Source organism: Myotis daubentonii, chromosome 2 (assembly GCF_963259705.1).
Source record: "Myotis daubentonii chromosome 2, mMyoDau2.1, whole genome shotgun sequence".
NCBI lineage: Eukaryota > Metazoa > Chordata > Mammalia > Chiroptera > Vespertilionidae > Myotis > Myotis daubentonii.
In genome coordinates, this window is record NC_081841.1 from 38,196,831 (window position 1) to 38,211,271 (window position 14,441).

The window sequence follows — 14,441 nt, forward strand, 5'->3', positions numbered from 1 at the left end:
ATGACCACTAAGGTCTCTGCCCTTAAGTAACCTCAACTTGTGTACAGCAGAAAACTCATGTACACAAACATATAAGATAGAACATGGTAAGAGTAAAACAAAATGTCCTTCCAATGTTCCTACCACCCATCCCCTCCCTTCCAGCCTTGTTGCCCCAACTGTAAAAGGTGCCAGGTTCTGTCCAGCCTTTTTTTTTATTATTATTAAATCTTCCCAATAATATTGTTCCCCTTTCACAAACAGAGAAACCACCTGGTGAAGGCTAACTCCCTTGCCTAAGATCATAGCTAGTAAATAGTAGAGCTGGAAGTCAAACCCACATCTGCCTTATTTAGGCACACCTGCACAGTTCAAATCCATGTTTTTCAAGGGTCAACTGTATTTACATTTATTCAGGTTTTTCTTGAAAGGCTTTCAATATATTGGCACAGATTCTGATCAATAACTTCCATTAGGAAATAAGGATTTCTAATTTACCATATTATATGGATTTAGGTATAATTAACTAACCTTTGTATTAACCTTTAAAAATATGTCATTGCCGACATGGTCCAAGAATAATTACTTGGTAAGTGGCCATGACTAAGGTGCTGGAATCTCACTACGCCACATGACTAACACTGTGCTTTTTCCTTGGATGGATATAGCTTATAAATATTGTGTCTAATTATTGACAGTAACAAATTCTGGTAACCCACATAGCTGCAAAAGAACTGTATGCTTTTAGATATAAACATTAACTTCGTTGTGACTTCAGTTAGCAGTGGTTCTCAACCTTCTGGCCCTTTAAATACAGCTCCTCATGTCGTGACCCAACCATAAAATTGTTTTCGTTGCTACTTCATAACTGTAATGTTGCTACTGTTATGAATCGTAATGTAAATATCTGATATGCAGGATGGTCTTAGGCGACCCCTGTGAAAGGGTCGTTTGACCACCAAAGGGGTAGCGACCCACAAGTTGAGAGCTGCTGAGTTACAGAAACTGTACCGGATGTGGTTTTATTGCCTGAGAAAATTAACATATCCCATCATTCCTGTTATTTGGCAAAAGCTTTCTTCTCTATCTCTGTTAAAAAAGAACAAATAAAAAAAACACCCAAAGATTATAAGTTAGTACAGCCATTATGGAATAAAAGTATGTAGGATCTTCAAAAAAGTAATAAAGAAATCCTAATATGATCCAATAATTCTACTTCTGGGGATATATCTAAAGGAAACAAAAACACTAACTCAAAAAGATATCTGCACCCCCATGTTCATAGCAGCATTTTTTATAATAGCCAAGACATGCAAATAACCTAAGTCTCCTCTGAAAGATGAATGGATAAAAAATATCCTAATATATAAAAACCCAGAGTCCATAATGTCCAAAACAACCGAAGACTTGACCGGCCAGAAGTCAGTCCTGCAGTCAGTGCTGGGTTGCTGTGGGAGCAACCAAGCCAGCAGGGGAGGGCAGTTTGGGGCAAGATCAGGCAGGCAGAGGCAGTTAGGAGCCATCAGGCAGGCAGGCAGAAGCAGTTAGGGGCAATCAGGCAGTTAGGCAGAGGGGTTAGGGGCAATCAGGCAGGCAGGCAGAGGCAGTTAGAGGCGATCAGGCAGGCAGGCAGGTGAGCAGTTAGGACCCAGTGGTCCCAGATTGCGAGAGGGATGTCCGACTGCCAGTTTAGGCCCAATCCCACAGTTGGACATCCCCCAAGGGGTCCCCAATTGGAGAGGGTGCAGGCTGGGCTGAGGGGAACCCCCCCACACACGAATTTTGTGCACTGGGCCACTAGTATAATATATAATATATAATGGAACATTATTTAGCCATAAAAAAGGAAGTCCTGCCATTTGCAGAAACATGGATGGACCTTGAAGGCTTTATGCTAAGTGAAGCAATTCAAACAAGAAAGACAAATACTGTATGATCTTATATGTGGAATCTGAAACAACAACTACAGAAGCTTGTAGAAAAAATAGATCAGATCTGTGGTTACCAGAGGAGGAGGGTTTGGGGAGGGGGAGTTTAAGAAAGGTGGTCAAAAGGTACAAACTTCCAGTTATAAGTGCTATGTATGTAATTTAAATATGATGACTGTAGTTACCACTGCTGTAAAACTGAGTTAAGAGAGTAAATCCTAAGAGTTTTCATTACAAGGAGAATTATTTTTTAATTTCTTTTTCGTGTATTTATATGAGATGATAGATGTTAACTAAACTTATTGTGGTAATCACTTAACAATATATGTAACTCAAACCTTTATGCTGTACATCTGAAACTCATATAGTGTGATGTATACCAATAATATCTCCACATACTGGAAAAAATAACATAAAATACTGGTAATCTTATTTGAGAGAGAGAGAGAGAGAGAGAGAGAGAGAGAGAGAGAGAGAGAGGAAGAAACACTATAAACAGTTTGCTTTCAGCTAGCAAGGCCAGCAATACCTTCACTGCCCCTTGACTCTCTAGCCCTATGTCATAGTTTGGTTTGCAGGAATCTTGATCACCTTTCTTTCCTACAAGATATCATACTGGTCCATTACATTGGTGATATTACGCTGATTGGACCTGATGGTCTAGAGTCGTCACCACTCTAGACTTATCTGTAAGACATTTGAGTATCAGAGAGTGGTAAATAAATTCCAACAAAATTTCAGGGGCCTTTAATCTCAGTGAAATTTTATGGGTCCAGTGGTGTGGGGTGTGTTGAGATATCCTTTCTAAAGTAAAAGCCAAGTCATTGCATCTGGCTTTTCCCACAACCGTAAGTAAATATACGTATATATAAACAAAACAGCACAATGCCTAGCGAGCCTCTTTGGGTCTTGGAGGCAACACGTTCCTCATGTGGGTGTGTCACTCTGGCCTGCTTAGTGAGTAACCCAAACAGCTGCCAGTTTCGAACGGGGCCCAGAACAGGAGGAGAATCTGCAACAGGTCCAAGATGCTGTGCCAGCTACTCTGCCACGTGGGCCTTACAACCTGGCAGACCTAATAGTACTTGCAGTGCCAGTGGCAGATAGGGATGCTGTTTGGGGCCTTCAGCAAGACGCGATCACAGCACAGGCTCTTAGATTTTAAAGCAAAGCCCTGCCATTCTCTATGGACAACTAGTCTCCTTTTAAGAATCGGCTTTGGGCCAGATACTGGGCCTTAGTAGACACTGAACACATAACCATGGGCCACCAACTTACCATGAAACCTGAGCTGTCCATCCGGAAGTGGCTGTTATCTGACCCACTGAGCCATAAAGTTGTGCTTGCTCAGCAGCATTCCATCGACTGAAAGTTGTATGTATCTGCTCAGGCCCGAGCATGCCCCGAAGACACAAGTAAGTCACGTGAAGAAGTGACCCAAATGCCCATGTTCCCCACTTTGGTTACACTGCCTTCTCTCCCCCAGGCTACACCTATGACCTTATGGGGAATTCCCACTACTCAGTTGACAGAGGAGAGAATTCTCAGGCCTGGTTTACAGATGGTTCTGCATGATATGTGGGTACCACACAAAGTGGATATCTGCAGCAGTACCGCCCCTTTCGGGACCGTTCCTGAAGGACCATGGTGAAGGAAAATCATCCCAGTGAGCAGATCTTTGAGCAGTGCAGCTGGTCAGATGTGGGTTACATACTGATTCATGGCCTGTGGCCAATGGTTTGGCTGGGTGGTCAGAGTCTTGGGACATTATTGGAAAATTGATGACAAGGAAGTCTGGGAAAGATGTGTGTAGAATGAGCAAAAACATGGAGATACTTGTGTCTTATACAAATGCTCACCAAAGAGTGAACTCAACAAAGGGAGAATTTAATAAGTAGATAGGGTGACCTATTCTGTAATTACCAGTAGGCCTCTTTCCCCAGCCACCCTGTCATCACTCAATGAGCTCATGAACAAAGGGGCCATAGAGACACAATGGAGGCTATGCACAGGCTCAGGAACATGGGCCTCTGCTCACCAAGGACACCTTGGCTGTAACCACTGCTGAGGGTCCAGTCTGCCAGCAGCAAGTTCCAGCGTTGAGTCCCTGACATGGCACCATTCCTCTGGGTGGCCCACCAGCTGCCCAGTGGCAGACTGACTACATTGGACCACTTCCGTCAGGGGAGGGTCAGTGTGTTGTTCTTACTGGAACAGACACCTGTTCTGGATATTCTGGATTTACCAAACCTCCACAATTTAAAATTCTCTCTCTCTCTCTCTCTCTCTCTCTCTCTCTCTCTCTCTCTCTCTCTGTCTCTCCCTCTCTGTTTCCCATTCTCTCTCTCCCTCTCTTTCTAGAGAGAGAGAGAGCTGTCATGTCATCTCCAAAATAAAAAGTATTTAATTCCAAGGAGAACATGAACATGGTTTACCATTCATTCAGTAGGGTTTCTTGGTGGTCATTGTGTTGACCAACCGTTCTTTTATTTATAATCTGACCAATTTATAATTCACCAAGAGGAAATAGGGAGCTTCGTGGTTTGTATTTTATTGTGATTCTCTTAATATTTTAGATTCTTCCCATGCCAACTGATGTTTGACTTACCTATAAACAATGATAAGAAACCATGCATTTTTAAATGCTTCACCGTTTAGCAAGAATGTTTGCATAGTAATTATCCACACCTAACACGGTATGTAGTACACAGTAGGCACCAAGTACACCTATTTAATCAATTACTATGAAATTATGAATTTAGGTCATATCCTTTTCCTTTTCTTTTTCATTTGTTAAATTGAGACTTTAAAAAAAGACTTAATAATAAGTTAAGCAGAAGCTAACTTAGAAGAATGAGTTGGGGTGATTGCTAAATTTTGTGTTCTTAAAGCCAGCCTGAACTATCCCTCTCCATCTGGGACTGTTTCCAACTTTGTTTTTCTTGACAATGGAGCATTGCTTATCCAATTAGTGAGGCCTATGCCCAACAGCTGCCCACAGTACCTCTGGGAGTTAATATTCTTCCATCAAGAACATCCTAGTAAAAGTTCTCTCAGAAAAACTTTACATAAGAAGGCCACAGTAAAAAGTACCTGATTTCATTGCCAAGTTGTATAATTTGGGATATATGCAGGAAACCAAAGCAAGAAAATGGAAGATCTCTCTGATGAAAACTTTTTTATCACTAGGATCTTCACACAGGCATATGACATAAATACAGGTTTTTAAGGCTTAGGTTAATAAGGTTTCTGTAGTTTATCAAAGAAGACCTGCACATATTTTCACCAATCTGTGAAAACCAAGCACTGATATCATACCTTTATGCCAGAAAGATGAGAATATGAGACAGATACATTTGCTACATAATAAAGGGTTACATCAGAATTGGAAAGGTTGATATATTGTATTGTCAAGAGTTATTTTACTCACTTATCCAAAAATGCACATGTTTTTGTTCTAGTGTGTTTGTACATGTATTCGTTTGCTAGAGTTGTCATAACAAATACCACAGACTGGCTGGCTTAAACAACAGACATTTATTTCTCATTTCTGGAGGCCAGAAGTCCATGATCAAGGTGCCAGAAAATTCAGTTTCTGGTGAGAGCTCTCTTGGCTTGTAGACAACTGCCTCCCCACTGTGGCCTCACGTGGCCTGCTCTTGGTGTTTGTTGAAGGAGAAAGTATTCCCTCGCATTTCTTCATCTTCTTATTAGACACTGGTCTTATCAGATGAGGGCCTCACCCTTATGACCTCATTTAACCTGAATCTATTTCCAAAGGCCTTATCTCCAAATACCTTCACATTTGGGGTTACAGTTTCAACATATGAATTTGAAGGGGACACAATTTAGTTGAAAAACAGTGTGCAATGTCTGCTGAGCCACACTTTTAAAAATAATTTAAATGCATCTTAAACTTAGGAAGTTTTGCCCACAGCACTGGTTGTTATTACTTTCTAAGAACTTTTTTTTAAGTATGTGTTTATTAAATTACCTTTTAAAATCATGGAAAGCAATTACCGCCATGAAACAACACTCTTCCCCTTTAATCTCATCACACTATTATACAACTACTGTCTTCTATTTCATTCCCCGCCAGGCTATTCCATGGGGATTTGTAATGGAAGTAATGATATTCTACAAATTAGTGTTCTCCTCTTTTTCTTTGAATATTATTTTAAGTGTATTTCCTTAATTCAACATACTTATTGAAAGGTTTACAGTATTTACTTTTGATGGAGATGAACAACTTCAATTTACTGAATTTGAAATAAACAGCATTGATTGTTTTTCAATAGTCTGGCCCATATTACTGGGCACATTGCCAACCAAAACCCCATTGTCTATGTGAGGTATCACTTGACACACAGCATACTTGGTATCTTCCCAAAAAAGGCAACAGAATTACTTATAGATGAGATTGACTTGGTTATCTACAGAATTATTAATATACGGCAACCAATACTAAGTGGTCTTTTTCTCAGCTGATTTCATGCTGGTCCTTGTCATTCTTTCTTAAGTTAGCCCATTATAGGTTTAGATTCATAAAACTGAGAGTCAATCTAAATGAAAAGTGAGGTTAGTAATCTAATTTATGAAACAGAAAGAAATTTTGTTAAATAAAAAGTGGGAAATCTTTCTCTGGAAAAATCTTCCTTCATCTCCACTTTGAAGACTATCCAGTTTGCTACACATATAATTTGCTTGGGTAACTGTAATTAGTTACGAATGATCCAATATAGACAAAATAGGGTGTGGCAAGGGGTCATATTTATACGTAGCTTTACAAGCAGAAGTTTCATCCTTGAATCTTGACTTTTTAATAGGATGTGCTGAATATTATAAAATGAGAATTAAAGAAGGCCCTAGAGCAATGGTTCTCTGGGGAGGGGGGCGGGTGGTGGCTAGAGCACATTTAACAAAGTTCACACCCTGCATTGCACTGAGCAGCCCCACAACAAAATGCATCTGTCCCAGAAGGTTAATAGAGCCAGGGCCCGGAAACCTTCATCAAGAGTAAGATTCCTGCCCTAGCCAGCTTGGCTCAGTGGATAGAGCATCAGCCTGCAGACTGAAGGGTCCCAGGTTCGATTCTGGCCAAGGGCACATGCCTGGGTTGCGGGCTTGAGCCCCAGTAGCGGGTGTGCAGGAGGCAGCCAATCAGTGATTCTCTCTCATCATTGATGTTTCTATCTCTCTCTCCTTCTCCCTTCCTCTCTGAAATCAGTAAAGAAATATATTAAAAAATAAATAAGAGTAAGATTCCTCAGAGGCAAAGTTTCTTTTATAAAAGTGCTTTTATCTAAAGGACAACCAAGAAATTTGGATAAACTTGTCTCCCTTAAATATTTGAATCTTAATTTTTTTCTTTTTCCAGAACTACTCACAGAATAATTAAAGTTCCCATATGCTGTGCAAAAAAGAAATGTATAACTTGGCACAACTATTACAATTCAGTATTTTAAAATCTGTTCACTAGAAGTGAGAACAGCCTCATTTTACTATCAAAAGGAGAGTAAAAACTATTTTCATTAATGATCATGGGGAAACTGGTGATCCTAAGGAGAAAATGCTCCAGAATAAAAGGAAGACTCTAAGCTGCATCCAGCCGGTTTACTACCATCGCAGAGTCTAGACCCGCCGTGGGCAAACTACGGCCCGCAGGCCGGATCCGGCCCGTTTGAAATGAATAAAACTAAAAAAAAAAAAAAAAAAAAAAAAAAAGACCATACCCTTTTATGTAATGATGTTTACTTTGAATTTATATTAGCTCACACAAACACTCCATCCATGCTTTTGTTCCCGCCCTCCGGTCCAGTTTAAGAACCCATTGTGGCCCTCGAGTCAAAAAGTTTGCCCACCCCTGGTCTATATGGTGCCTAGCTCAGAGTGGACAGTTAGTAAAAAGACACTGGCCCAGCCGGCATAGCTCAGTGGTTGAGTATCGACCTATGAACCAGGAGTTCACGGTTCGATTCCCAGTCAGGGCATATGCCCGGGTGCGGGATCAATACCCAGTGCAGGGCCTGTAGGAGGCAGCCAATCAATGATTCTCATCATTGATGTTTCTATCTCTCTCTCTCTCTCTCTTCTTCTGAAATCAATAAAAATATATTTAAAAAATACACTGGGTGACTCTCATAGTCTCCTTATTTTTTTCATTCAAGCATCAGATATCCTGCATTGTACGAGATGAGTCTGGAGTTTGCAAAGTGACGTAGGCTTTTCACAAACGATATCATGGGCTTGAAGGATAGGAACCTGTCCTGTGCTGTCTGCACCTGTGATCTGAGATGATATAAAAGGCAAGCCCTGCCCTGGTTGGTTTGGCTCAGTGGATAGAGCGTCGGCCTGCAGACTCAAGGGTCCCAGGTTCGATTCTGGTCAAGGGCATGTACCTTGGTTGCAGGCACATCCCTAATGGGGGGTGTGCAGGAGGCAGCTGATCGATGTTTCTAACTATCCCTCTCCCTTCCTCTCTGTAAAAAATCAATAAAATATTTAAAAAACACACACAAAACAACAACAACAACAACAACAACAAAAAAGGCAAGCCCCAGCCTGGTCAGCAGTTCGAAACATATTTCTCCTTCTAGAGTAGCATATCCTCCACAAATGACTCTAAAATTATTTTAATGTTTAAAGTAAGTCTTTTAAGAATTAATTACATTAGGAGTTAACAATTCCTGGACCTTGCAAAGCTATGCCATATGGAAAAAGTTTCAGGGAGCCAATTTTTATATAGGAGTTTCTGGGGCCAGCAACCAAGCCATAGTCTGAGAGTAGAAGCAAAAAACAGAGGAAACATCCCTGAAGCAGCTTTGAGCTGAGGATGGACATTCTCTTTGACATTTTTCAGAATCGGTTGCCTTGATTGGAGTCACAGTCACCGTGGTCACCTGGTCTTGACGACTGGGTGATCAGTGCCGGGAAACACTAGTGTATGTTTTGTTTTCCTCTCGGGCACTCAGTGTACCCTGCTATGGTTTCTGTTGTGTTTGAGAAGTATTTGGGCTGTGGACAGAGCAGGCAAATTCCATTCTTTGAGGACATATCAAGCCTTCCGTTGTCTCATGCGAAATAAGCTTGGGAGAGGTATGTTTCCTGCTCTCTAAAATTCTTCATCACAGGTTGCAAAACTGTCTGGAACCAAAATGTCTTAACAGTATATTTGCATTTCTAGAAAATATGACTCCACTAAAGCATATGAGATTACAAAACAATGATATTATCAGAAGAAACAAGGTTGGGAAGTCACTCTATCCAAACTTGGTTTCCCTTCCTTAATTTTTCTGCCCCAAGCCATGCTCACTTGTGCCAAATATTAGAGTGGAGGAGTATGGTGCCAAAACATTTTCATATAGAAAAGAATTGGCAAGATTCATCATCTAGTGGAGTTGTGTTTGGTGATAACACCATATTTGGCTTGACAATTAATTGAGTTACCAATTGTCTCCTCCTATTTCCAAAAGAGGGTATAGAAAATGCTTCAGACAGAACATTTAAAGCAAATGTCAAGAGGAAAAGCAAGAACAATTAAGAGGGAAAATGTGGAACTAGTGACTGTATTGATAGCTGATAATAATAGTATATACTTAATATACTCTATGTAACATATTTTTAAGAGTTTTACATGTGTTCACTCATAGAATTCTCTCCACAGCACTATTAAGTGGATACTTTTGTTGTCCCCAGTTTATTGCAGCATAGAGATTAATAATTTGTCTGGGGTCACACAGCTAATTAGTGATAGACTGGGATTTGATTTCAGGCAGTCTCCCTTAGAACCTGTGTCCTAACCTAGGATGTTATCTAAACACGTGACACCACTTTTCTGAGCTTCAAGGCAGGCCAGGCAAGACGAGTGTGTATTTTTCCAAAGTGCTCAGGCCTTGAGAAAATGGTTGGATAGCTTGTGATATGAATAACGTTATATAATATGACAAAAATATCATTAATTGATGTTTTGCACAAGGTCCAAATGTGTTTCTCAAAATAATATTTCACACATCAACCCTCAATAAAATGGGTTTAAATAGCAGTTCAGTCGGTCTAACAAATGTTAGATCTGAAACCCAGATTTCCTAAAGTGAAGAGTATTGATGATGGGGTGGGATTTCTGTCATCCATCCCAGTTTTATCTACATTTGTAACAGTCTTGTTTATGTATGTGCTTATCTCTGTATCCTGGGCCTCCTCTGCTGGAGTGACAACATGGCAGGTACCCAAAACCATTTGTTGCATAATTTCATGAATGAGTGAATCTTCTAAAGGCAAAGAGTTCTGCTTAAGAGAATAGCCACAAGATCCTCAAAATATAAATCATGACTATAAATTATAACATGTACATCGTAACTATGAAAGGTCATTCATTGTTCCTGAGCAGTTACTGGCAGAGTGACCTTGACCGAAGCTGAAGAGGCTGGGTGTGGACTCTTGGACTTGTTGCGTATTCTTCTTTATAACCCCGATGCCAAGACCAGTCCCTGGAGCTGTGTTATGCAAGATCCACACCAACCCCGTCCAAGCAGACAGCCGAGGATTTGCTGTAGCCGGAAAAGCCAGTGGACGGAAAGGCAGTCTGCTCCCCTAGAGCCAGCACTGCCTTCACTCAAAACTCAGATGCTGCTTCCAGTCAACAGTCTTTTAGCTGGGGCTTATAGACAAGCACTTCATGCTGCATTCCTACTGCATGGGGACTGTCGGTCAGGAGCCCCAGCATCCAAGTGCTGCAGCTGGCTCCCACCACCCTCTCCCCAGGCTGTGGAAACAGGGCCTTCAGTGGATTTACCTAGCGCTGGGCTGCACCGGCGCTATTTCAGGGCTTAACCAGCCTCTGGTCTGTGGCCTCCCTGTGCAACCTTCTCTGCCCTTTCTCGTTTGCAATGTTTCAATCCTGTGAGCAGCGTATGAAGGAAAGGATGGCACTAGACCCATTTTCAGCTCAAGGAAGAGAACATAACAATTCAGAAATGACTGGGTAGGACAGAGCCAGTTAGCTCAAGTGAAACCAAAAGTTATTTGTTCCAATAATGTCTCTAAATAAACTGCAATGGGCTCTGGCTGGTGTTGCTAAGTGGTTAGAGCATCACCCCATGCACCAAAGGGTCGAAAGTTCGATTTCTGGTCAGGATACATACCCAGGCTTCAGGTTCGATTCCTAGTTGGGCATGTCCAAGAGGCAGCCGACCGATGCTTCTCTCTCACAGCAATGTTTCTCTCTCCTTCTAGAATCAATGAAAAACACTGGGTGAGGATTTAAAAAAAAAACTGCAATGAAATAATAATTACATCATAATTTTAAAAGTTTTATAGCTGTTCTAAGTTTTGGGTTAACAGGTTATAGAGCCACTCCTCGCCTTATTATTTACATTTTGCAATCCTGACCTCCTTTTATTTCCCCCGTACAGCATGCTACACCACACCTTGGACCTTTGTTCTTTCTCTTTCTGTATTTGGCTTGGAACACGCTTGCCACAGCCCTCCTCTGTCTTCAAGTTTCACCTCAGGTGTCGCCTTCCTGAAATTTCCAGGTCCTGCTATGCACCCCTCCACTGTGTCCCCTTGTTTCAGCACTTACCATGCTATATACTGCTTAACAATCTCTATGTGTCTGTCCCCTGCGTTCATCTGTGAGCAATTCCTTGAGAGCAGGAACCATGTTTTACTCATTTCTTGCCCACAGTTCCCAGCATAAAGTCTGGCATGTACAGTGAGCTGAAAAAATATTGATTGCCATGAATCATGTTGTCAATAAGCCATGATGCTATCACTCTAACCTTTTTCCGCATTCAAAATTCTGAGAGCCCCCAAAACAGTTTAAACGACCGCAATTTAGAATTTTCAGGAATGTAATCTTCTGTTATTTCTCTTCCTTTTCAGGAACCTCTTTCTGGAGCCGTGAGAGACAAAGGGAAGAATCATGTCCTCGATTGCAGCTTTCTATGGTGGCAAGTCCATTCTCATCACCGGGGCCACAGGCTTCCTGGGGAAAGTCTTGATGGAAAAGCTATTTCGCACCAGCCCGGACCTGAAAGTCATTTATATCCTTGTGAGGCCCAAGGCCGGCCAGACACTGCAGCAGAGGGTCATCCAGATCTTAAATAGTAAGGTATGTCTCCTGGGAAGACACTTGGGGCAAGGCGACTCTCTAAAGGCGACTCCCTACAGTGTCTTATGTGGCCTCAAATGGCAGGTGAAGGCCAGGATATGGGGGCAGAGGGAGGAGAGGATACCAACAAGATACCAACCAACTGCTCCTGGGAATGTGTCGTGCTTTCCCATAAGAGAAAAGAGAGTGCTTAGGCTCTGTCCCGGGCAAGTGAGCAGGGAACCTCCATGTGGGAAAGGAATGTTTGGGGAGCAAAGGGACCAGGTGCTGCGAGGCTCCGGATCCAGGGCCTGTTAAGAAAGACATGGATAACATTGAGGGCAGCTTGCTCTGGAGGCAGAACTAATGGGAATTGGTAATTAGCCCAGAGCGCTCTTGTACATTCCACAAGCCAGGGGGAGTCAAGACTCAGGGTTCATTCGGGAGTCAAGATGTTATATCAGCTTCAAGGAGTCACCTTTGTGACAAACACTAAGGGAAGAATTAATGAAAAAGAAATATAGGTTAATGTAAAAGGAGAACTAGCTCTTCTGACCCCAGCAGAAAGGATGAATATGAACCAGGAGAGAACAGCATGGATTGCCGAGGGAGCTTTCCTCCAGCCTGTAGAACATTTGTCATGTGCAGGTACTTTGGGGTTTTATTTCTAGTAATTAGAAGACGTCTTCAAAGTAGGTGTTATCTATTTATTATGAGACTAGAGGCCCGGTGCACATGGGGGCAGGGTCCCCTCATCCCAGCCTGCACCCTCTCCAATCTGGACCTCTCAGGGGATGTCCTACTGCCGGTTAGGGCCAATCCCAGGGATTGGGCCTAAACCAGCAGTCGGACATCCCTCTCAAAATTCGGGACTGCTGGCTCCTAACTGCTCACCTGCCTGCCTTCCTGATTGCCCCTAACTGCCCCCCCTGCCAGTCTGATAACCCCTAACTGCTTCTGCCTGCCTCCCTGATTGCCCCTAACTGCTCCCCCCACACTGGCCTGCTTGCCCCTTACTTCCCACCCTGCTAGCCTGGTCGCCCTCAACTGCCCCCCCCCCTGCAGGCCTGGTCACCCCCAACTGTCCCTCTCTGCCATCCTGGTCACCCCTAACTGCCCCCCCCCACTGGCCTGGTCGCTCCCAACTGCCCCTCCCCTGCTGGCCTGGTTGCCCCCAACTCCCCCCCGCCAGTGTGGTCACCCCACACAGCCTGCTGTTCAGTCATTTGGTCATCCCTCACTAACCCCCCCTGTCGGCCTAGTCACCCCATGCAACCTGCTGTTTGGTCATTACTGTTACTGTGACGGCGTCCCGGACAATTTGTGTATGCCTCTATTATTAGCATAGATCAGCGGTTGGCAAACTGTGGCTCGGCAAACCACGGCTCGCGAGCCACATGTGGCTCTTTGGCCCCTTGAGTGTGACTCTTCCACAAAATACTGGCTCTTCCACAAAATACAGACTTCTGCACATGGGCCACAAAGTTTCAATCACACTGTATGTGCACACCCTCACATGGTATCTTGTGGAAGAGCCACACTCAAGGGGCCAAAGAGCCGCATGTGGCTCATGAGCCGCAGTTTGCCAACCACGGGTGTAGGGTGTAGATCGTTGCGGCGCAGGCTGGCAATTTTGCAAAGGATTCACAACAAGGGGGCTAGTTGTGATGGTGGGCTTCAGATTGTCTATAATTCAGAAGTTCATAGTCTTTCCTTAGTGGAAAAGAGATTCGGCTGGGTAGTGCTTATATTTTTGGTTTGGGCTTGATATTTTGATTTTATCACTTATGAGATATTTTCTAAAATAGTTGTTTGAAAAGAAGCTGGGCATCTTGCATACCTTCTTTGATGAGTTCTTGAACTGTAAGACCTCAAGAAGTTTTACTTTGGAACACTGATTATGTTAAAAACTATAAACAAAACTGAAAGCAGTCTTCAGTCTGGAGAAAGCACCAGGGTTTGTTAATTTGTGAAAACCAAGTTTAGTAAAGACAAAGATTATTAACATAATTGTCTCCAGTTTATTTTTATTCTTCCTTTTGACATTTCACTGATCCCTCAGAAATCCAGAAAGCTTGGAGCGATAGAAAGGAAAATAAGGCCGGGGTGAACGCTTACAATGACTTAATGCAGAGGGGTTTTGTTTAAGGAAGGACCCAGGTAAGTTCTAAAAAATTGGATCACTTGTGGTTCAGTTTGAGGTGGGCATGTTAGGGACTTAGGGGCTGGTGAGAGGAAAGGAAATCTGACATGGGAGGGTCAGGCGCTGAGGAATAACCTGCAGCTCTCTGGCAGTTCCAGAAATGTAATAAGCCTGGAATCCTCCAGTTTTCAAAGAAGTACACAAAAGTCAAGTCCTGCAAAACTAGCATCAATGATATTATAATAATCATAACAACTACTTACTTAATGAGTGTCTGCTAAAGGACAGATGCTTTTATCGT

At 42.6% G+C, this 14,441-nt stretch overlaps 1 protein-coding gene across 3 annotated transcripts in view; it reads left to right on the plus strand.

Annotated features, from left to right (window-relative positions):
* The window catches only part of FAR2 (fatty acyl-CoA reductase 2), a 140,901-nt gene that overhangs the window by 76,571 nt on the left and 49,889 nt on the right, over nucleotides 1–14,441 (plus strand). For all 3 annotated transcript variants that reach the window (XM_059682467.1, XM_059682466.1, XM_059682468.1), the window contains one exon: nucleotides 11,790–12,018. In XM_059682467.1, coding sequence (XP_059538450.1) covers nucleotides 11,830–12,018 — 189 coding nt within the window. In that variant the 5' untranslated portion in view covers nucleotides 11,790–11,829. The remainder of the gene's footprint in view (nucleotides 1–11,789; nucleotides 12,019–14,441) is intronic.